Source organism: Pteropus alecto, unplaced genomic scaffold (assembly GCF_000325575.1).
Source record: "Pteropus alecto unplaced genomic scaffold, ASM32557v1 scaffold13, whole genome shotgun sequence".
NCBI lineage: Eukaryota > Metazoa > Chordata > Mammalia > Chiroptera > Pteropodidae > Pteropus > Pteropus alecto.
In genome coordinates, this window is record NW_006434373.1 from 5,541,407 (window position 1) to 5,565,339 (window position 23,933).

General features: G+C 39.3%; 1 protein-coding gene across 1 annotated transcript in view; it reads left to right on the forward strand.

Annotated features, from left to right (window-relative positions):
• Positions 1–4,430, forward strand: part of EFNB2 (ephrin B2) — a 39,777-nt gene extending 35,347 nt beyond the window's left edge. The window contains 3 exon segments of the mRNA NM_001290170.1: positions 1,659–1,751; positions 2,471–2,584; positions 4,042–4,430. Of these exon segments, the coding sequence (NP_001277099.1) occupies positions 1,659–1,751; positions 2,471–2,584; positions 4,042–4,430 (596 nt within the window).
• The last annotated feature ends 19,503 nt before the right edge of the window (positions 4,431–23,933 follow it).

A 23,933-nucleotide genomic window follows, 5' to 3' on the forward strand; every position in this document is an offset into this window, starting at 1 on the left:
AGAAGGATATAGGAATGGGAAAAAGAGATAATTTTTTTAGATTCACATTTTTTAATTATTAAGTATTTGTTTTAATTTATCTGCCAAACATTTTCTCAACAATCTACAAACGAATACTCTCTACTTTCTACCCACCCCACCCCCAAATTATTATGGCAACTTTTGCCCAGTTTCCCAGGAGAAACTCAGTGTCAGCAATAACAGAAGACTGAGATATGATTGTGAGTCTGAGAATTTTAAGGAAACACTCAGATAAGCAAAGTGATATTTATACACAGAAGAGGCAGCCATTATTTTTAAGGAAAACAGTGAAAGTAAAAGTCGTTAACTCAAGAACACAAAGACAAGTAAATAAGTGCCTTATTTTCCAGCTCATATAATTATCTATGGCATGCATATTTCTATGCATGCATTTAGAATTTGTCTGCTGACCCACCATTTGGAAAACAAACAGGCCATTTAAAGAATGCCTTTTGGATTTATTTTTACCAGAAAGTCTCCTTTTTTTTTAATGCCTTTAAAAGTGTAATGTTAGTAGACAAAACTTTGATAATCAAAGCAGAGGATGATTTACATTGCAGAAATGTATTATGAAACACTTCCATTCTTTGCCCCGTGAACTTTGGAGAAATGAAAATGTCTAGCACTCTCCACCTTCTTTTCTCTTCTGGAATTTGACCTGTAATTTAAATCTTGTTCCTCAGCAAAGTACCTGGCAGCCTCCTTTTACAGCCTTAGTTACCAAGCAATTCAGAGAACTCACTGTCCTAAAAGGACAGAACAATAATGTGTTTAAATAGAGTAGAGCATAGACTGTTTACAAAAAAATACTGTTAAGTGGTCAAATGTTCTATGCTTCTTCCTCTGTCCCTCTTGAAGTGGAAAGAGAATGAAGCTGGTGAATGTGAGGCAAGTGGCAGCTAGAACCCTCACCTTATATCCTTGTTTGTCACGGGACCCTAACAGAGCAGTGGGATATGTGGATCCCCGCTCTGTCCGTCCAGAATTGCCTTAAAACAAGGACGTTGGCTGAAGGTTGATCTTGGCAATAATAACACATTCGTTCTTTCTGGGCCAGTACAAAATGATGGGACAAACTTCAAATTTGAATTCTAGTATATTTCTTAAGCTCAAGTAAGGCTTGGGAAAGAAGAAAAGGGTTGTGGGAGTCTCTCTTTTAGTGTTTACAGCACTTGGATGCTTGACAAACAGGGAGCATCAAGCTAATTGTTCTTGAAGCAGGAAATCTGTAGTAGAGGAAGCAGGTGTTGTGTGATGATTACCATATTTTGAAATTACCGTACTATTTTGCTCTTTTGAGTTTGACCCTGAAATAGTCAGTAAGCTTTTGAGAATATGCTGTCCCTTTTATCTATATACTAATTCTAAATTAGTTGATTACGAAGGAAGGAGAAGTGCTAAAGTAAATCTGAAACCAGATAGCGTACATGTGGCAGTATTGACAGTATCCATTTTTCTTTATTTCTTTTTATTTTATTTTCGACTTTCAGCATTCCATACTTTCAGAAAACTTGTGAGTAAGAGTGAATTCTTATTTTTCAAATTGTTTTCAGACATTTCATGTTCATGTAAAGTTGGCTTATTGATTTCCTGATTTTTCTTTATTTTTTTGTTTTGTCCATTTTATTTTTAATCAGCTACATCAAATGGGTCTTTGGAGGGCCTGGATAACCAGGAGGGAGGGGTGTGCCAGACAAGAGCCATGAAGATCCTCATGAAAGTTGGACAAGGTAAAGACCATCTGCTGCTTCATGAAGCCACTATAATCTGGTTGAACCCCCCAGCTAGTGTGGCACCAGTATTGCTAACACTCACCTTCAGTCACTCTTCAGTTTAGTTTTGAAAGCAAACCTTTCTCTGCACTTTGAGCCACAGAGATGTCGCCAAGTCAATGTAACAGACTTCTTTTATTGAAGATAACAGTTAAAGTCAGCCAGGTAGAATATCTATTGCCATATATGTGTATATATATATTTTTTCCTTCTTAAAAGCAAAATGCCTCTTTGGTTCAAAATTAAAATATCCAGAATGAAAACAGTTTTTTGCAGTTTTGCCCATTTCTGCATCTTGACTACAGAAGACTTTTGTTTGTTGAGCCTTTTCACTTATAGATAACCTATTGTGCAGAAAGAATTATTCTTCTCATTAGAAATTGGTATAGTAGTCAATCAACTTGCTCAGTTAAATTGAAATGTCATCTGCAATGCTCTGCCTGCCAAATGCAAGAATCCCTATAGTTTCCACAGATGGCCTCACAATCTAAACCTTTGAAATAACTAGAATAACCATTTCGTTTTAAAAGGAACATTATATTCTTGTATCTCATAGTACTTTGCATAAAGAGTCTTATGTTCATTGCTATTCATGCCTCCTGAGATGCATACCCAGCAACTATAGCTAGATCTTATCAGATGTCTGTGCTGTAAGTAATCATTTGTTTTTCATATAGATGCAAGTTCTGCCGGGTCAACCAGGCATAATGATCCAACAAGACATCCAGAACAAGCACCTGGTACAAATGGGAGAAGTTCAACAACGAGTCCCTTTGTCAAATCGAATCCAGGTATAGCAGCATGACCTGTGTGTGTAGGTCTGTGTGCATCGTACACTTAGTATCTCAGGAGATAAAACAGAGTCAAAGCACTTCCATACCAGTAGGGTTAACTTGTACTAACCTGAAGTCAGTAATCATCGCTCTCATTATTAATTACTCGATAAAAACAAAATATTTTATTTTTACAAAAGTCCTACGTTCAAAAGAGTAGAATTCATCAAACATCAGTGCTATTACTAGCACTACTCTCTCAGACCAAAGTTATTTTCATTGACTGACACTTTATCATGCTAGTTGCAACACTAGCTTAAAGCCAATGTTAATGTATATATAATTAATGTTCTAATCCCTCATTATATCTAAGCCACAAAGAGCCTGATTGATCCTCTTGTTCGTTTTAGATTGTAACATCTTAAAGTATATGCATAATGTCATGTTTTTCAGGTGGTTATTTTTGAAAAAATGTTTTTTATATTTTCAGTGTAAGATAAGCTATTAGATAGATCCGTGGCAAAAGTTTAGAATACTAGATAAAATTGGCTGTCATTTAACTTCATTTTCTTAACAGTATTTGAACAAAGCTATGTATTTTTTACCATGCTATTAAATTTGTTATGTGGTAGTTGCTGAGCAGACGTCAGCAGTTTTGTATTAGGAATCTGTATGCCTGGCTGGTAGTCATGTGAATTTAGCGTCTGTAGCAATATTCTATCTCTTTCCAAGCGTTAAGGAGGGAAGTTGTTATTTCTAACTTTCAATGACAAGATGTGTCAAATTCTTGTGACAAACTGATAAATGGATAATATAATGATGCCAGGCAGTTTTTTAGTGCTTAACATTTGGGTTGGCAGTCTGTTCAGCGTGAGAGTTTCTGCCGCCTCCCAAATGTATTTTAAGTGTAAATCAAATAATACAAACGAGTTACGAGTCGAACATTTTCCTAGCCCCTCCCCATCTCTCCTTTGGCGTTCTCGTGTGCTCTGCCAGTGGGCAGGGCTTGTGTTGAGAGTGCAAGGCAGTTTGGATTCCCAGGAAGCCACAAGTTCTAGAAGGAAGCACAAGAGTAGTGCAGCATGGGTAGCAAACCCTGACGACCTAGAGAATCGGCCACTTCCTTTTTTTCTTTCTGCCGCGGCCACACGCTGGCTGACGTGGGTTAAGACATGAGGCAAGATCAGGGTCTGGCTGTCACAGCCCATCAGCGTGGTTGATGGATGATGATGTATGAAAAGGAAACGATGTGCTTTGGGAGCAGCGTGAAAATCCGACCTAGAATCACATCTCCTTTCATATCGATTGCTGACTTCTGCCTTTTACATTTAGCTATTAAATGAGGTAATTGGTTTGTCAAAGTCTAGCTGCCAGTTAAATCTTTGGCCCTGCTTAATTTTCACATTTTGAAGGGCCCTAAAAGCAGCTCGTCAGCACTCGGGGCAGTGATAACTGTTCTTTCTCAACTTGTGCAGGTTCTAGCACAGACGGCAACAGCGCCGGACATTCTGGGAATAATATCCTCGGTTCCGAAGTGGCCTTATTCGCAGGGATTGCTTCAGGATGCATCATCTTCATCGTCATCATCATCACACTGGTGGTCCTCTTGCTGAAGTACCGGAGAAGACACAGGAAGCACTCACCGCAGCACACGGCCACGCTGTCACTTAGCACGCTGGCCACGCCCAAGCGCAGTGGCAACAATAATGGCTCCGAGCCCAGTGACATTATCATCCCCTTGAGGACTGCAGACAGTGTCTTCTGTCCCCACTATGAGAAGGTTAGCGGGGACTATGGGCACCCGGTGTACATAGTCCAGGAGATGCCTCCCCAGAGCCCAGCGAACATTTACTACAAGGTCTGAGACTTGGCGGTGCCTTCGCTTTCCCGGAGGAAACTTACTGTCCCGCTGCCGCCAGCCCGTGGAGGGTTTTGATGACCCCCTGTGTCTCGAGTGGACTGACGCACGGCGGGGGAGAGGGAACACTCCTTCTCGGAAAAGCCCTGTTGAGTTGGACAGCTTACCTAGTCTGTAGCGTTTCGGCCGTGGTGAATACAGATGCTCAGTGACAGCTGGAAGACTTGTGTAGAAGACGCCCATCCGGACTGCAGCGCTTGCCTCACACCTTTCATCCTCGAAGCCATGTGCTGCGGTCACTCAGGCCTACACAGAAGCCAAGGGAAGACAGAGTAATTGGTAGATGAGAGAGAGCCTTGAGCATCCTGGGTAGGTGCCCCGGGATGCCATGCCTGGAAACGCCGTCTTCTGCCTCGGCTGTGCCCCTCGACTTGTCGCATAGACTTATGGCTGAGTGGGGCTTTTAAAGAGCTCTAGCCTTTAGTCCTCACTGTTGCACACTCCTGTTATCCAGGGCTCTGCAGTACTTCACATGAGATTTCCTCTCACGCCACATTCTGCATCACTAATGGAACATTAATGTTTGAGGTCTCCTACTCCATCCATTTACAACAACAGCTACAGTTGAATGGGTAATACGTTTATAGAAACTCTGCTAATCAGGAACCTTCCAGTCCGATGCTAGGCTGTCAGCCGAGGAAGACTAGGAGTTGGTGGAGGGAGTGGGTGGGGGGAAAGGGCTGTCTGCAAATGCAGTTCAACGCTGCTGCCTCTTAAACAGAAAGTTGGGAAGGAGGAAAAAAGCCCAGTTAGGTAGCACAGCACTTTGGTTTTGCTAAGATATTAAGAGGCAAGTAGGAGACACAACAATACACACAGTGGATTAAGGTGCATTTGAAGGAAAGAATTCACTCTTATCAAATAGCAGTGTGCAGGGAAAAACATAGTCCCTCTTCCCTGGGTGGAACAAAGGGGCATTGTCAGCAGAGGAACAAACTTGGAGAGGGAAGAGAGAAAGTAGGCCGCTGATGGTAGGTTCCGGCAGGACTATTGCGGTACTGGCAATAAGATGCACAGCTCCGAAGCTGTAGGAAAGTCAGTCTGCTTTGGATGATGTCTAAAGCAGACTCAGCTGCTATACTTATCACATTTTGTTAAACACAGGGAAAGCATTTAGGAGAATAGCAGAGAGCCAAATCTGACCTAGACGTTTAAAAGCCAAAGGTCAAATAGGCTGCAATTCCATCATCATTGACGTTATTAAAGAATTCTCATATATAAAAAAGGTAGGTCAGATTCTCCTGTCCCCGCACTGTCCCTTCCCCTCCCCTCCACCCCAATCGAGCCTTACAACACTTTGGTTTATGGTGGTGCTGTCCTGGCTGCGAGGACCACGGGGTAGGTACTGAGCGAGGCCGCAGCGTGGGTGCTCTGTGTCAAGGTGAAGCACATATGGCAAACCTCTTAGAGTCCTTAAGACAGAAATAAATTATGATGTCGAGGGGGAGAAGGAGGATAGGACATATTTATAATAGGTATATAGAACACAAGGGATATAAAGTGGAAGATTTTTACTAATATATATTTTAAGATTGCACACAATATACACCAGAAGATGTGAAATTCATTTGTGGCAATTAAGTGGTCCCAACGCTCAGTGCTTTAATGAAAAAAAAAAAAAAAAATTGGACAGCTACTTCTGGGAAAAACAACATCACTCCAAAAATAACAATAATGAGAGCAAATACAAAAATAACCAAGTCCTCTGAAGGCATCTCACGTAACTGTAGACTAGGAAATGCAAGCCCCAAACACCAGGAAATCGATGTTACTGCATCATATATTTAACAATGACAAGATGTTCCGGCATTTATTTTCTGTGTTGTGTTTTCCCTTGCCTTACGGCTGAAGTGTTCGCTAGAATCCACCTGGTCACGTGAGGGGGTTTCAGCTGAGAGTTTGGCTTTAGCTCCCTCCCTTTTTCTCCTCCTCCCAAACCCCTCCCTTTTGGGAAACAAAATGAGTAAACAGGAAACCTACTTTTTATGTGCTATGCAAAATAGACATCTTTAACATAGTCCTGTTACTATGGTAACACTTTGCTTTCAGAATTGGGAGAAAAAAAAGATGTAGCAACAGCATTTTAAGGTTCTTGAACCTCCAGTGAATACCTGCAAAAATGAGTTGCAACAAAAATTATTATTCTGTATTTCCTGAACCTGAAAATGATGTTGGTCCAAAGTGCGTGTGTGTATGTGTGAGTGGGTGTGTGGTATACATGTGTACATATATGTATAATATATATCTACAATATATATTATATATATCTATATCATATTTCTGTGGAAGGTTGCCATGGTGACCAGCCACAGTACATATGTAAGTCTTTCCATCACCCCAACCTTCTCCTTTATGTGCATTCATACAAGATTTTCTTGTAAGCCATCAGAAATTACCTTTAGGATGGGGGAGAGGGGTGAGAAGGGGAAAAATGGGAAATAGTCTGATTTTATGAAATCAAATGTGTGTATCAGTTGGCTACATTTTGGTTATATGCTAAACTGTGAAAAATCAGATGAATTGATGAAACGTTACCTGCAACCAATTGAAAAGTGTTCTGTGCGTCTGTTTTGTGTCTGGTGCAGAATATGACAATCTACCAACTGTTTCTTTATTTGAAGTTGGTTCAGCTTTGGAAAGTTACTGTAAATGCCTTGCTTGTATTATCATCCCTAGTCACCCGACTTTGGAATTTGCACCATAATGTTTAAGTGAAGATGCTGTAAATAGGTTCAGATTTTACTGTATATGGATTTGGGGTGTTACAGTAGCCTTATTCACCTTTTTAATAAAAATACACATGAAAACAAGACAGAAATGGCTTTTCTTACCCAGATTGTGTACATAGAGCAATGTTGGTTTTTTATAAAGTCTAAGCAAGATGTTTTGTATAAAATCTGAATTTTGCAATGTATTTAGCTACAGCTTGTTAAACGGCAGTGTCATCCCCCTTTGCACTGTAATGAGGAAAAAATGGTATAAAAGGTTGCCAAATTGCTGCATATTTGTGCCGTAATTATGTACCATGAATATTTATTTAAAATTTCGTTGTCCAATTTGTAAGTAACACAGTATTATGCCTGAGTTATAAATATTTTTTCTTTCTTTGTTTTATTTTAATAGCCTGTCATAGGTTTTCAATCTGCTTTAGTTCCACATTGCAGTTAGCCCCCAGAAAATGAAATCCGTGAAGTCACATTCCACGTCTGTTTCAAACTGAATTTGTTCTTAAAAAAATAAAATATTTTTTTCCTATGGAAAAAATGCCTTCAAAGTATTTTCCTTTTCTTTTTTCATTTTTCTTCCTTTTTCATTTGTTCTTTTAATTTGCCTTTTCCTACTCTGTTCTCTATCATTATAGTTATCTGGAGTCCTCTGCCTGTGGGCATTTCTGTGCCCATTTTTCAAATCAGGACATGCACATAATGTGAGTGTTAATCTTGCAAAGAGCCGTGAGCCCACTGGTTTCCCCATAAAACTATTAGGAAATGTCTCTAGTTTCACCCGGATTGCACAGTCTGGATAGCAACCTACAAAGCAAACTACGAGAGGAAAAGAAGGGAAACACACTTTTGTTATCTCAATGCTAATCCAGGTTGATCTAGTTTCCATTCAAGCAAAGCAGTTTGCTATCGACAGCTTCATTTTTCTTCATGAAATAATCCCAAGAGGAAGGAAAAAGTCAAATGTCCTTTGTAAAAATTCAACATCGATTAAAGCATGTTTTGTGATACTGGATTGAGGTGAGCCAGAGGCCAGCAGTCAATTCAACCACATTTCCAATGCTGGCCTTCCTGGGGAAGGTGACTGGGTACTTTTAGGGTTGGGAATGTTTCCCCTTGCTCTTGGGGCCTTTGGGGTCTTAAGACTGAGATCACCAGACTTCCCTCAGGGGACATCTTCACCTGCAGGATCTGAGGGTAGCAGAGTAGTCAGGGCAGAGGCAGCTCAGATCTCTGTCTACCATCACCTCAGGTTAATCCTCGCCTTTTCAGGTTAATCCTCACCACAAGGCGTGGGGTACTTCAGGTAGGGAGGTTAAGAAAGACCCCTGAATTAAGAAAGCAATCCAGAAGTTTTTCCAGGCCCGACTGAGTTGCCCAAGATCACAGTGCTCACAAGTGAAAAATGAGGAATTTACATGCCTCAAAAGCTCCCTGGGAGATTCTCACAAAAGGCTGGTTTTGGAAGCAGGGATCTCTGCAGCATCCGCCTAACACAGTACTTATATCAAAGAAATGTTTGTCAAATAAATGCTCTCCCTTAAAAATTCTCCAGAGGTCCACAGTTTTAGCTGATGCTGGAATAGTAGTTTCATCTACTCCAGCGTTTTATTTTGTTGCACCCAACTGCCCCTCCATTGCAAATCCAAGTTTAGTGGCACAATTTATAGTCAGGTCACTAAGCTGAATGCTGTATCCTGTATACCAAGATCACTAATAATTAGTCTGGGTAAAAGAAAAAAACAGCGAAGTACTGCACTTTCAACTTTTACTTAGTGGCCTCTATTACAATTTAAATTACCAAATACAGTATGTCCCTGTGTTCCACTTTGTTTTTGAAACCACGTTTTCCAAATCAAGTAAGCCAAACCCAAAGAAGAGAGATTGAAAATGGGCCCAGTTGTTCTCTTCAACGGGCAATAAAGAATCTCACATAGCCAGATGCCGTTTGTTTTGTCTGAAAGGTGAGCCCACCGTGGCAACATCACTGCGCTGCATCACTGAGTGCTGTTCCTGCCAGCTGGCCACTCAGAACAGCTCTTGCTATTGTCAGTTCCCTTTTTGGTAAAACAGTTGCCTATTCAAAGACTATGATAAAGGTTCATGATGGAAATGAGAAAAAAAAATCAATAAAATATCAGTCACTAGACTGCAGCTTCCTGTCAGTCTCTGGACCCAACCCAGAGAAGAATCAGCAAAAGAAGTGAAAAATGAAACCCAGAGGAGTAAAACTTAATTTCCTAATGTATACAGGAAAGGATGATTACCCTACTTTTCAGTGTGATAACAAATAGATCTTCGGGTGGCTCAAAAGGCGATAGAATTGCTACTCTAGTGCAAAAGACACTAACTTGGGTATTATACTGCTTTTTTTGTTTGTTTTCAGTGGATTTGAGATTATATTTGCAATATTTACACTGTAGACATACACAAAGGCAAATTTTCAGGGTTGTAATGGAAAAGACTATTTTCTACCTCTCGTTTAGAGACAGAGGCATTTACCAATGATTGGGGGAAGTATTAAAATACTATATTTATTTATAATAAAGTATAGAATTTTAGGTGGATGAATCAATTTTGTGGTTAAATTCTGCTCCAAAAGCTAAAGATACATTCATTCACCTCAAGATTTTTATACTGTGATAAATTGATTAAGAGAATCTCCTAAAAACCATTCTTCATATAAAGTTAATTATATTTTAAAAAATAACCAACCCCCTCATAAAAAATCTCCATATATCTATAAGTACACAGGATGAGGGAAATAATATTAACAATACCAACATAGTTTGTGGCCTATCATAGATAGTTGATAAATATGTAAAATGAATCGAAGGTGAGACTTGACTTTCAGCTCTATTTCTGCTACTGATTGCTCTGGGGCCTTTCAGCGAATCTCTTCACGTTTTCTGCCTTGAGAGGCAGGGACTCAATATATTGGAGTCCGCTTTTAACTTTTTATGGAATTTGAAGCAAAGCCATCAGCATTTTCAGTGGTGTAAAAAGTATTTTGATGCAAGCTTCTGTTTGTCCTGTCATCCCACAGGCAGAGCTCTGAAGACCACTAGAGTGGTTCACAGTTAACCACTGTCTGCCTTTAGGCTACACCGGACCGTTCAACCACCTCCATCACGAACCCACATTAAGGCTCAGAGCTTTGCTGTTGGTTCTCCATCCTTGCTGGCATCAAAACTCAAAAAGATCCAATAACTAACAATTTACACATACTAAGTAAACTGCAAGCCATGCTCTTGTGTTTTCAGACTTTTATGCATAAGTGTTAAGCAGATCTTTTTTCTTTATTTCAACACATTTTCAGGTTACTGTAAGCAGGTCTCCAGCTTCTACTTAAATATTTCAGAAGGCCCCACTACGCATGGGCCAGGCAGCTGTTAGATGTTGGTAGTGGTCTCTTCCACCAGCTAACTTAGTCCAACTTCACTTTGTCTTTCTTGTAGACTTGAGCTTTAATTTACTTCATTAGTAGTTAGTTCTTTTCACGCTGATATCTGGAATATACCCTTATTACTTACACCTCTGATTCTGTATTTTGTGGCAAAGAACTGTATAACCGAAAAAAAAACATCTTTTAGTTGATAATAGTGCTATTATTTCCTAAATGCCATTCATGCTTAATAAACAGATTAGAACTTGTACGTGTGTTTTGTTTTTAAAGCCATGGTGATTGTTTTAAAAAGTCCGAGAACAGTAGGGGAGATCAATGTCATCAAGAAAATTGCTTAAAATCAATTGAAGGCAAACACTACTAGATTCCTCCGCAGGTATATTATTTTTGTACAGTGGCTTCATTAATACAACATTAAAAGACCAAATAAATGCAGTAGAAATTAATGTCTAGTTCTAGGATTCTTCAAGTAGAGAAAGAGGAGAAAAAACACTATGGGAATTGCTCGGGGCTTCCTACATCTTTCATCCTGGTCTGGAAGTAGTTGGTTTCTTAGTTCTTTATCATCTGGGTAATCAGCATACTACTCAAGATGCTGAGAAAGATATGAGAGGTTTCTATAAACATAACTCCAAATTTCATTGTTTTACATGTGTAATTTAGCGTAGTTTGGATTCCTTTCCCTCCTTTTGATGATGTGTTATTTGACGCGGAGAGAAAGCATACAGCCCTGGGACATCTCTGTCTGGAACTTCTGGCTCCTTCCATGATCCCAGGCAAACTGCAGAGCTGCTTCTCCACATAGGCCAACCATCTGAATGTGAGTTCTTTGGGATGTTCATGGAGACTTCCTAAGGTTTAACTTGATTACATGCATCTAATTCTGAAGCGTAGCTTATAAAACATGACAAATTCCAAAACATTATCACCGTAGCTTATCAGCACCAAATATAGGTTAGTAGAGAGCAATGGTATAGAGGCAGAAACCCTGGTTTCAGCCATTCTCAGCTAGAAATTTTTAGACTGGTCCATGACACAAACAACAAGCCTACCCAAGCAGACTCATGCTTATCTACAAGTCTAGAAGCTTCTATACAGTGAACACACACTTTCTCACACACACACACACACACAAATTTGTTCATTTATCTAATGTGCATCTACTTAGTACTTTACATACGCCAGGCGGTGTACTAAACATTGGAGATGACATGAAGGACAGAATTTCTCCTATTAGGGGGTTCCTAGTTCAGTCAGCAATTCAAAAACTTTTGTGAATAACAATTAGGCCTTTCAGATCACTTACGAAAGGAAGAAATAATGATCATAACCTCTCTGTTTTATTCTTGGAGCATCTTTTGAAAACAAGTACTTGTCTATTAGGAGCCTTGTTTTCATCCACCTATATCTTCTGTTACTGTGGGTTTAATATTGAATTTGATTCCTTTTAAATCTTTCATTACATATATGCCAACTGACTGGCTAGATGCTAAATTTAGTATAACTGTTCTTTAAAACATCCTAGGAGTTTGCCTTAAGTGCCTGACTCTGGCCTTAAAGGGCAAATCAAAATGTTTCCAATTGGTTTCCAGCCCACATTACAATGTGTGTGTATATCTGAAAGACTGTTTCTTGGCTATAATTGGTAGTTTTCTTGTAGCTAGTTCCGAGGAAGAAATTGCAGAGAGCTTTATGTCTGCTGACAGTAGTTAGCACTGAGCTCAAAAGCAGCAGGAAAAAAAAATGATTGAGCATCTGGGATGTTTGCCAGAGTGACCTACGAGTTATGGGCAGCATAAGCATTTCAGCCGAGCAGACACAGGGCTCCTCCTGCAGAAACCCAGGTCTCTGCCTTTTAACTTCCCTCCTTGTAAAAGGGGAGAGAAAAGATAAGGGGCTCCTACCAACTCCCTTAAATATTTCAGATAAAAATAATGACTGTGTTAATCTCACTTTAACTTACGAGAATTTATTCCTCCGAACTATTGGCCTAGTGTCAGGAAAAGACTGGAACACACCATTTTCCAGGAGCACAAGTATCAGAAGTTCATATTGTGTGTAGCAGTCACATACAGGTTTACAAGAAAATGTCTCCTGGACGTGATAGAAGCACTATTAATGGTTTACTTTGCCAAACGTAAAAAATACACCTTGATGTTTCCTTCTCTCAAGCTCCCTCATCACACACTGTGAGGACAGGGTTTTGGCTGTAGAGAATTGCCAAATGTGGGATACATCAGAGTTTGTGTATAACGCACTGAGCAGGACTCATAAACCTTTGTGTGCAGTGATTATTAAAGACACAGAGAGAAGCAGCTGTCATCTGGAATGGCAGCATACTTCTCCCCCTAAAGAATGACCTGGAGGGACATACTTTCTTCTTGAGTCACTACCACCTCAAGGACCTGTGAGAGAATGGATTAAAGTCATCTGGCTTTCCATCCCCCTGTGCACTTTTTTTAAGAGTCTCTTTTATGCTAACTTGAAGAACAGATTTCAGAAAAGTGTTTGAAATCTGCCTACAGACTTTTTTAAACAGCATCACCAGCCAAGCAGGTACCGTGATTACGACAGTGATTAAGCAGTTTAAAGAGTCTGGTTCTGCTTAATAGGGTTGCCCTAGCCTTTTATAGGCCCAAACAGAAATTCTTTTAGAGAACTTGTTCTACAGTCCACCATCACCACTGCTTTCTGTGATGTATCTTGATTTCAGATTTTGATGTTTATTTCTGACATTTTAATATGGCTACCTCTGAACGACACCTACAACAAACCTGAAGTAGAAAGATGGGAGATCTAGGTGGGACGCTTTTTATCATTTTGGTTCATTTTATTTTCCTTAGTTTTTGACTTTGAAGATTTTCAGATACACAGAAAAGTTGAAAGACCAGAACAATGAACTCCCATATATCGACCATGTAGATTCGACAACTAACATTTTGCATACATGTGCATGCTTTGTACACACACACACACACACACACACACACACACACACACACACACACTTCCTTGGCCGAAGTATTTGAAAGTAGTTACAGACTTCATGAAACTTTCTTCCCACGTTTCAGCATCTGCAATACCATTATCAATCTTGAGAAAATTAATGAGAATTTCATAATATAATCGACTAATCTTGTTATATTTATCTTTTTAACTTTTAAATTTTTTGATAAAAATAATGCTGCATTTGCACTGGTAAGAAATTATGTTTTCTTTCCCATCCCCTCTCCCATTCCTCAAAATAATCTTCATAAACAGAATCTTGTCTATTGGTTCAGAAAAATATTTTATACATATATTTATATAAAAATGCATGTTTTTAAACAAATGATCTCTATAAAGATCACCCTATGTACATTGTTCTATGTCATGCTTTTTTGGTAAATAATACATCTTGAAAATCCTCATTCGTGCATTCAGATCTCCTTTTTTTTTTTTTAACAACCACATAATATATCACAGTTTACTTAAACAATCACCCACTAGGAAATTTGATTTTTAAGCTCCTATACCTCGTGAGCATCTCATGGTTAATGGCAGAGACAGTGGGGCTCCTCAGTTAATGTACATACTCCTCTATTTCCACCAGCCTCACTTGCAATTAAGTTAAGGGCAATGGCCCAGAATGGGAATGATGTGAGAAGGATAAAAGAGCAGGTATGGGCTCCTCATGCTCCCCTCCTTCCCTGCTGTTGCAGCTGAGGGTGTCACAAGTTCTAAAGGGTGCAGTGCAGCTCAGAGGTGATGGAGGCTCAGTCAGCCTAGGTTCTCAAGCAACTGTGTGGGGCAGAGCCTCCTGCCTACCAACCTGTAGCTATGAAATATCATATTTACATATTAAATCAGAAGATTTGGAGGATTATATGTTACAACAGTATGCATCTACCTCTCCTAACTTGTACATGCTTAACATCTTGAGGTATTTTTCCAAGCACATACTTAAGGTGAATTCCTAGTGGTAGATTGCCATACTAAAGGGAATGCATGTTTGAAATTTTAGTAGACACTTTTAGATTGCCTTCCAATTTCCTTTTTTTTTTTTTATGGTTTAAATATATAACTTATGCTCCACTCCATTGCCTTCCTTCTCCAGTTTGTTTACATGTTAACTCCGTGATATGCTTTAAAACCTACAAGAGGCAAAGAGGATGAAAAAGATTAAAACTAACAGGAGCTTTTTGTTTGCATGTGTGTTGTATTTAAAGCACCATCTTTTTAAGTAGCAATTGTTAAGACATTCTGTATCACTTTGATGCCAAGTTCTTGGAATTAAAAAATAAGTCATATACATAAATATCTATCAATGATAATTAGTTAATTTGCTACAAATACAGGACCTAGTATTTGCTAGTATGTCCAGAACCTGTTCTCTTGAGCTATGATCTGAGATCATAATGCAGAGAAACATATTTTTGCTTCTAGTAGAAAAGATGTCTAATTATAAGCCACTGGATCACAATTAGTTATCTTGCTAATGTATCCAGGATCTAACAGAAATTTCATCTAGTGAGATTTAGGTAGTAAGTCTCTCGTGAATCTCATAGATTTTGTTACTTCTGTCTCTGTTATGCACTTGGGGTGGGAATGAGAAGCAGAAAGAGGATGTGTTAATAGCTCTGTATAAACATCGTGAGACATGGCTTTATTTAGTTCACCTCATATTTACTAAGTGTCTCCCCAAATGACTCATTATTTGCCTAATGCTGTGCTGGAAGCTTTGAAGGAGAAACAGAAAGCACCTAAGATAAAGCTGCTATTGAAGTAGTAATCACAGCCCAGTACTTGAATTTTAGTTTCAGGGGGAATACATTCTTTTGAGGTAAATAAATTTTGTTTATTAAGAAAATAAAATTTTAGAAAAGAAAAGAATTGTTTTAAAAATTATGACTCTCTACTAAACTAGTTCTGTAAACTTTGATGCCCCATTTTAAAATAGAGCTTCTTGACAAAGACAAATACTTCACGGTATCACTACATGTGGAATCTTAAAAAAAAAAAAAAAAAATCCTGCTCATAGAAACAGAAAGTAAAAAAGTGGTTGCCAGGGGCCGGGAGATGGGGAAATAAGGAGAGGTTTGTAAAAGGGCACAAACTTTCAGCTATAAGATGAATAAGAGATGAATGAAGTCTGAGCATCTAATGTATAACATGATGACTATAGTTGATGACACTGTATTGTATAATTGAAATTTCCTGAGAAAGTAGAACTTAAATGTTCTCACACTCCTCTCCCCAAATGTGAAGTGATAGCTAGGTCAATTAACTCAATAGGGAGGATGCTTTCATAATGTATACATATATCAAATCATCATGACGTACACTTTAAATATCTTACATTTTTTTGGTCCATTATACTTCAATAGAGTTGAGGGGAAAAAAAGAAAAGAAAGAAAAATAAAATAGAGTTTCCTGTATCCAAAGCCAGAGGTTCAGATTCAATGACTGGAGTGTGACCTAAAAGTCTTCTTTTCCCAATAAGCATCGAAGATTGCTGATGTATAACTAACTGGTAACATCCTGACATTTTCTCTTTCATGGGGTAATTTTAAACAGGGCTTAGTCTCTTCAGTTAAAGGACGTAAACGCTCTAATATAATTACAGTTATTAGATAAGAAGGAGGAATGGGCATGAGGAGATATGTGTGCATATATTTTTTTCTTTGGACAATAATTTAGAACTTCCTAGAGCTAGAACTGGAACTTAGATTTCAACCTCCCTAGATTGCACTGCATGAGTGGTTGTCCACTTTGTCTTGGGTAAGGCCATCCTAACCCTCGAAGCCTCCGTTTATGAACAGACATTTACTCTCTAGGTCTTTTCAATGCCCATTTGGGCCTCGCCTATCTGCACATATTACAGATGGTTCAGAAATAGAGATTAAGCTAACGGATTAGAGACTTTAAACAGAGGGGCTGGCAAAAGATCAGCCCGTCATAAAATGGAGAAGTTGGTTTGGAATGAGTTTACTGCACCTCTGCTTCATTCTTCCTCCCAACCATCGAGGGAGGGTCATGGTGCCTCCTACGTAAGCCCCCTTGGGCTTGCACTACTCCTGGCTGGCCCCCTTGATCCCATCGCTACGCTGCAAAGTTTGCTTTGGCATAGAACGCACCAATTGGAGTGTCGCTGTTTAGTATCTCAGCTCCTCCGCCTCCAAATTTCAACGATCTAATCTGATGAACAGTTTTTAAAGGTTAGAAAGCCTTGCTCAAGAAACACGTGGTTTATTTAACTAAGGCCTTCTGAAGACTATTCCTGTTTTTCTTGCTTTTCCTAATAAAATGTCAGCTCATAGCAAATCAATATAGAAATATATTTTTGGCAATGAAAGCGTCTCTGTAGCATTCAAACTGTTCCTTCACTGTCCAGATGTAGAATTGGCTTTGGCTGTAGTTCCCTAGGACAGTAAGGACCATGAATACTCTTAATTTTTTCTTATAAGCATTGAAAAACTGGACGAGGCTTTTAATTATTTCAGCAAACACGATCAATAGCTAATGAAGATAACCAAGAAGAGAGAAAATGGAATCCATTTGTTTTCTCCCAGGCTCTTTTCCTTTCTTTTTTGCCAATTTCCACATGCAGGGAATTAGCTCACAGGGCTTACATTCTGTGGATCTGAGCTACAGGAGGTTTAAACAGAGCACTTTAAAAATACATTAGAAAAAGATTATATAGCAAGAAAGAGCAAGCTGGACCGGCCACTGATATCTCCCTGCTGTGTTTGGAATCCAGTGGTATGCAACTTAGTGCAATGTTGCTCATCACCACACCTTCCCTGCTTCCTGCACCGTGCAAAATCTGCAGGTGGTGGCTTTTCTGTGCAATCCAAATTATGCAGTATTTGGTATGTTAAGGGTACTTTAAAAAACTTAATGCTGTCACAGTGATAGCTTTCATGAAAAATAGCTGAAAGTGCATATCTTTGGCGATGGATGGCAGTAGTCATCCCGCTCCTATTTACCACGAGTTTTTGAGAAAGCTACTTAACCTCCTGGAACCTCAGTTTACTCATCAATGAAAAGAGGTCTATTAACATCCACCTTGAAGAGCTGTTGTGTAGATTAGCGGAAGTAATATATGTAAATGGGCCTACAAGAGAATAGGCACTCAACAACATTCTCAGAGTGTCTGTATTTCAAAATAGTTGATCTCAGGACTTGGCTTTGTGATGGATTATACTCTTGACCACAAGTAATCCCATGTTGTTGATTTTTTTAAAAGCTATATCTCTTTTACTGGACATGCAAAACATTAATATTAACAACATTACATTACATATAGAGCATCTTTAGATGGCTCTAAATGAAGGAGAAAACCATTAGCAATTTTTTTTTTCTAGAGCAAGGAAAGGACAAACTCTCTTTGCACCTCACTTTCTGCCTTTATTATTTAAGCCAATGCCAATATATAGTTTATATTAAGGTGCTCCTGATTCAAGCCCAAAGTAAGATCTTGTTTTTTTTTTTTTTTGTTTATATAATCAATCAAAATACATGGAGCTATAATAATATAAAGGTGAACATCGAATATATTGTTGCTAAGGTTCCTGCTCATATGTTTGTATTTCACATTTGCTAACTGCAGCCAAACAGCAAAATGTTCCCAAACACAGCTAAGAACAAGAGTGGAGATGTTCCCAGATAGCCACTGAGTTGCAGGGTTAGTGGATGGTGATAGCTCTGCATCTGGACACAGCCACAATAGCTTGGTTTTCACAAATTGGTAGAGAACCTGACCATCTTCACAGTATGTCTAATGGGTGTACAAATTCTCCTTGAACCAAGCATTATGGGCTGAAGAGTGTTTCCACCCAAATTCATGTTTTGAAGTCCTCATCCAAAAACCTCATGATGTGACCATATTTGAAAACAGGATCTTTACAGAGTGATCAAGTTAAAGTGAAGTCATTAGCCTGGGTCCTCTATAATCCAATATAACTGCTGTCCTTATGAAAAGGTGAAATTAGGACACAGACACAGAAGGAAGAGATTGTGAAGACACAGGGAGAAGATAACCATCTTTGTAAGTCAAGGAGAGAGGCCTAGATAAGGTTCTCCCTCAGCCCTCAGAAGGAACCAATCACACCAACACCTTGTTCCCAGGATTCCAGCCTCCAGAACCGTGAGAAACACGTATCCATTGTTAAGCTTCCCCCCCATCTCTGGTGCTTTGTTACCTCAGCTCTAGCCACCTAATGTACCAATTATCTTCCTCAATTATTTCTTGGTCTGAAAGAAATGCTTAGACTCCTTGTCACCTGCCTTTCATGGCATATGAAGCCATGCAGGTATGAGAAAAAAAGATGCTTTAGTGGAAAACTAGACATTATCTAGGGCAGGAGCTGGCAAATGTTTTTTTGGTGGGGGCAGATATCACACATTTCAAGCTTTGCGGGCCACAAGGTCTCTGTTGTGACTGCTCGATCCCGCTGTTTGGTGGGAAGGTGGCTGTAGACCATAAGTAAACAAATAGGGAGGCTATGTTTCAATAAAACTTTACAGAAGCAGGTGGTGGGCTGGATTTGCAGATCCCTTGAGCAGAGCTCACTAGTAAGCTGATTCGTGCCTTTCTGTGCCTTTGAACTAGTGTATAACTCTGTAACTGACAACAATGCGGTGCTAGCTGAAGACATGCAGATAAAGTATATCCAGTAAAGGTAGGAGTTCAATGGATTTGTCTTCCTAGCACTGTCGAAGAAGCTGGCTTTGCCTTCATTGGCACATTTATTTTAATATTTCTGACCTAAAATGATGTATGTTCTTCGTATTCTCTTTTAAACTGGTTGTTGTATCTTACAAGTTCTCTCATTAACGTGCTAAGTAAAATCTTCAACATGTGTTAGTTTTCATGTCAGTAGGAGAGCCATGATTCTCTTCTATTCTACTTATTTTTGAAAAAAAAAAAAATCTTTAACACTGAATAAAGAGATTATGTTATCTGGGCAGATTAAAATACCAAGAAGTGCAAGTGTATGAGGCAGTGAATAATAAAGTTTTAATGTAGCAGGCTGTTTCTTTGTACTGGATCTATGGGTGCCAACTTAGAACCTGGGCAGCCAAACCGAGTGATGCAGAGCTTGGAGCAGGAGCCTGGAATTCAACAGATTTTGACCTGCATTCCAGATGACAACTTCATTGTTTGTGACTTTGGGCATCTCCCCTAAGCTCTAGTCCAAAGTTTTCTCACTGTAAAATGGGCATTGTAGTTGTATCTACCTCATGAGATGTTATAGGAATCAAATGAGACAACGAATATAAAAAGATTTGTCATAATGTGCAGCACATTCTAAGATCATGGTAAATAACATATTAGTTGATTAAACACAGGCAGTTATTACCATGGAGACAAGAATGAGGACACAGAAAGAGTTTGCAAGCATATGCAACATAGCAAGGAAAAACTTTTGCCCTATTCTTAATTTTATTTGGGTGGCAGCATTAAATTTTTAGAGAGGACTGTGAGCAGAAAGCAGTGCTACAGCCAGGAATGTAACTTTTTCATATCTTCCAAACTGACAATAGTCAGGAATTTTCTTAGAAATTTTTTGCCAATGATTCATACTTGCAAATTTTATGATAAGTAGGTAACAAAAACACTCAGTCCCAAAGCTATTTCCACAAAGGGTTAGGGGTAGGGACACGCTGTGTTGCTTCTGGATCCAGCGCAGCCAGAGAAGTTCTGAGTCCAGAAAAAGTATGGGGTTCAGATTGCAACATTAAGCTAAAACAATATGGTCTTGGAAGCCAGAAATTTTGTCTTCTTCAGGATTGCTTTATATTGCCTAGTTTAGATATATGCTGACTATGCATGCATCATCTCAAAACGTTATATATGTTACTTAATTTTTACTCATTTATTTGAAGTAATTGTTTTTTAAAATGGTTCTATTTAAATGATGTTTCAGAATGTCTGTACACACCAAAACAAACCCCCTCACATTCAACAAATATGGGCTTCCATTAGGGCTACTGCTCCTGGAACAATATCCATCAATAAAGAACTCTTACAGAGGCTCTTACACAGTGGCTCCCTAGTTGCCAGGTCAGTGGAAGTTACCCTAGATGGAATGCCGGTGCAGCTCTGTTCAGGAGAAGGGCAAGGAAGCCTTGTTGCCAGAGCTTCCTTGTGATTATCATCATAAGTGATGTGTGTTCGTGCTGTGTGTTCAGCTTCATTTCTTGGGGTTCTGTGTTTAACTCATGCCATGAAGATAATATGCTACTTTTGCTTTCACCATGAAAGAAACAGAGAGATAGCTGTCATTGTGTTCCAAACGCAAGGGGATATGATACCTTAGCTCAGATCAAGACAAGGAACCAGCTAAGCATTTTCAGGTAAATTCAGTTAACTCAGCATGAGCTCAAACTCTCACAATCCTGCCCCTGGCCAAGCACAGGCTAGAGGCACTGTTTGTGACGTTCTTTCAACCGGAAGCTAGTTATATGTTACACAGTTACCTAGTGTGAGCACACACACGAACCCACACACACACGTGCACACCATACACACACGCACCCTATACGCTGCAATAAAAGTTTCACAAAACATTTACCATTATCGTATTTGAAGTAATCTAATATTTTGTATACTTTTTTGTTTTATTTCAGTTTGTTTTTTTTTTTTTAAACAGTCTAACTCATTTTATCTATTTCATGACTTTTTCCAACTTCCTGCGGGTCAAAACCCACACTTTGAAAACCACTGGTAGAGGAGTTTCATGATTCTCAAAAGGAATTCAAGGTAATGTGGGCATTAAGTTAGGGTCATTGAAGCAGTTAACAAAGTGAGAAGTATTCTTATATCCACGTAGTTTTTCCTCTTGAAATCTTGCCTTATAATGAGCACGAGATTTTAACTGAGCTTGTGCCTCAGTTTTCTTCTCTGTAAAGTGGGAAAACTAATAGTACCAACCTCATAGGTTCACCATGATGGTTAGATAGATCAATAAAAATAGAACGCTTTAAACAATACTGTCTAGAGTAAGATTGTTAACTTTTATAGTTATTATTATTGTTGTTATAGTTACATATAGCAGATTTAGCAAATGGGTAAAGGTACAAGTAATTTTTTAAATGATTATTTCATTTTTTAAAAACCATACTGAAGATGAAAGCTTTTGCTTCCTTTCACTTCCCATTTTAGGGCAACCATTAAAAATTGCAATTATAACATAAGAACAAATTAGCAGCTCCCACGGGGTTTGTCTTAATAATCTTCACCAAGTTACTACTGACACTGTTTCCACATAATCTATTATTAGCACAATAAGCTGATGAAAAGAATATTGGCAAGCCCTTATTTTATAGAAACCACAAGTTTCATTTCTGTTGTTAAGACCGCCCCCAAAGGCTCAGCTAACTCTGCCTCTTGTTTAATTGAACTTCAGGACACATAGAGGCTCAGGTCCAGGACTGGGCTTTGTCATCCGTGATTCAGGATCTAGGCCCGTGCCTGCACTCTGTCACCCAGGATGCATTCCTGTCTTGGGCTGCAGGAGGGCCAGGGGTGTTGGCCTACCCAAGGTTTACATCTATGCAAAGTTTCCTGGGACAGGATCACTGGAACACCAGAAAGAGACAGTGCTCATCAATTTGATTCAGAGCCATGTACCAAGGTCTGAGGGGAGGTCTGATTCAGACACAGCTTTGGCATTGTTTGGGTTGACCACCTGGCACAAGCAGCAGAGCCTTCCACGCCAACAACACCACTGGGCCCATCTCGTGCAGCAACCACAATGGCACTGCCCTGGGACTTCAGTGGACACCTCTGTGACTCAACAACAATGGGAAGCTGTTTCACAGTCAGCTTTAGCAGAGGGAGGAAAATGGTGATTATGTCCTGGTAGTCTCGACAAATTTGTTGAAAACACATCAGACACTCCTACATTCACTAAGGAGGATTTAAAAAGCTTAAAAGGGAGATGGACACGTGAGAGAAATACTGAGTCATGAGCAGAATCAGGAGCCCATTTACCTCTACTTTAGCGTGATCCTACAAACACAAGTTACCTTTTAATCAGCCAGAGCCAGGATTTGAGACCTGGACCCACAGAGGGTTTGCTGGATATTATTCAGGGATCCCTGAACCCAGACAGAAAACAAAACCAAACAAAACCTGAATCTTTATTTTCTCTAATCTCTAATTAAAACTTTGCATTTCATCAAATAAGACAGAGAAAGACAAATGCCGTATAACCTCTCATATATGGAATCTAAAAGAAAAAGAAACTCACCAAGTTCATAGATACAGAGAACAGATTGGTAGTTGCCAGAGGTGGGGGCAGAGGGTATGGGAGGGAGAAACAGGTGAAGGGGACTAAAAAAATTTAAAGAAAAGAAGGAACTTAGCATTTCCCACAATTGTAAATAGAAGCGTTTTCATTTTCAGCTGCACCTTTTCCTTAGAGGAACAACTTTATTCTACCACCCCTTCATGTCATATCGGGACATTTGGTTGGCTTGGTCATATAGGGCATTTCTAGAGAAGCAGCTTAGTCAGGGAGCAGGCAGGTAACAGGAACCCTCCGGCAGCCAGGAGTCGGGCCTCTGAAGATGAGTCAAAGCAGAGATGGAAACTTCAGACATAAGAATTAGAGATAAAGTGGAGAGAGCCCAACAGAGTCTAGAAAACCAGAAGTCAGAATTAGATAAAGAGAAATGCCACAGAGCCTGGGCTTTGTAAAGTTCCCACAGCCTTGGGCACAGCTGACTTAGTCCCCAGCTGATTCAGCCCTGGTGGGGCTACTACCCCCCACCCCCAGGCAAAAAGTAACTGATTCCAGATTCCAACTGGCCCCACGCCTCAGGCTGCAAAGGCAACCGATGTGACTCTCACTTCCCTTAGTGAAGGGGAAGCTAATTTTCCATTTCAAAAAGATTGTGTCACAGCTGAGGAAGAATAATTTCTGTACCTAAGAGAGGAAGTAAAACAGAAGTTCTCAACCAATTTTTGAGACAAGGACTCCTTTAGCAATCTGGTGAAGCCCAGAGACCCCTCCTCGGTACAGTGTTTTAAACATTATAACATAAAACACATAGGATACCAAAGAAACCAATTGTATTGAAATGGAATTATCAAGTGATACCAAATATCTCGAAATATGGTAATCAAAATACTAGAATAATTGTGACACAGTAATACCAACGCCTCTTTATTAGCTCATTAAGTAGCAAGATCTGTGTGTAATTCAGAAGTAGTATGAGTGGCAATGACATTTCAAAGTATTTGCCGAAACTGCAATGTGCTGTGAAAATATCTATATTTCCTGTCGGTAATAAAGCAACACTTTATGTCGCACATTCTTTTAGGGAAAG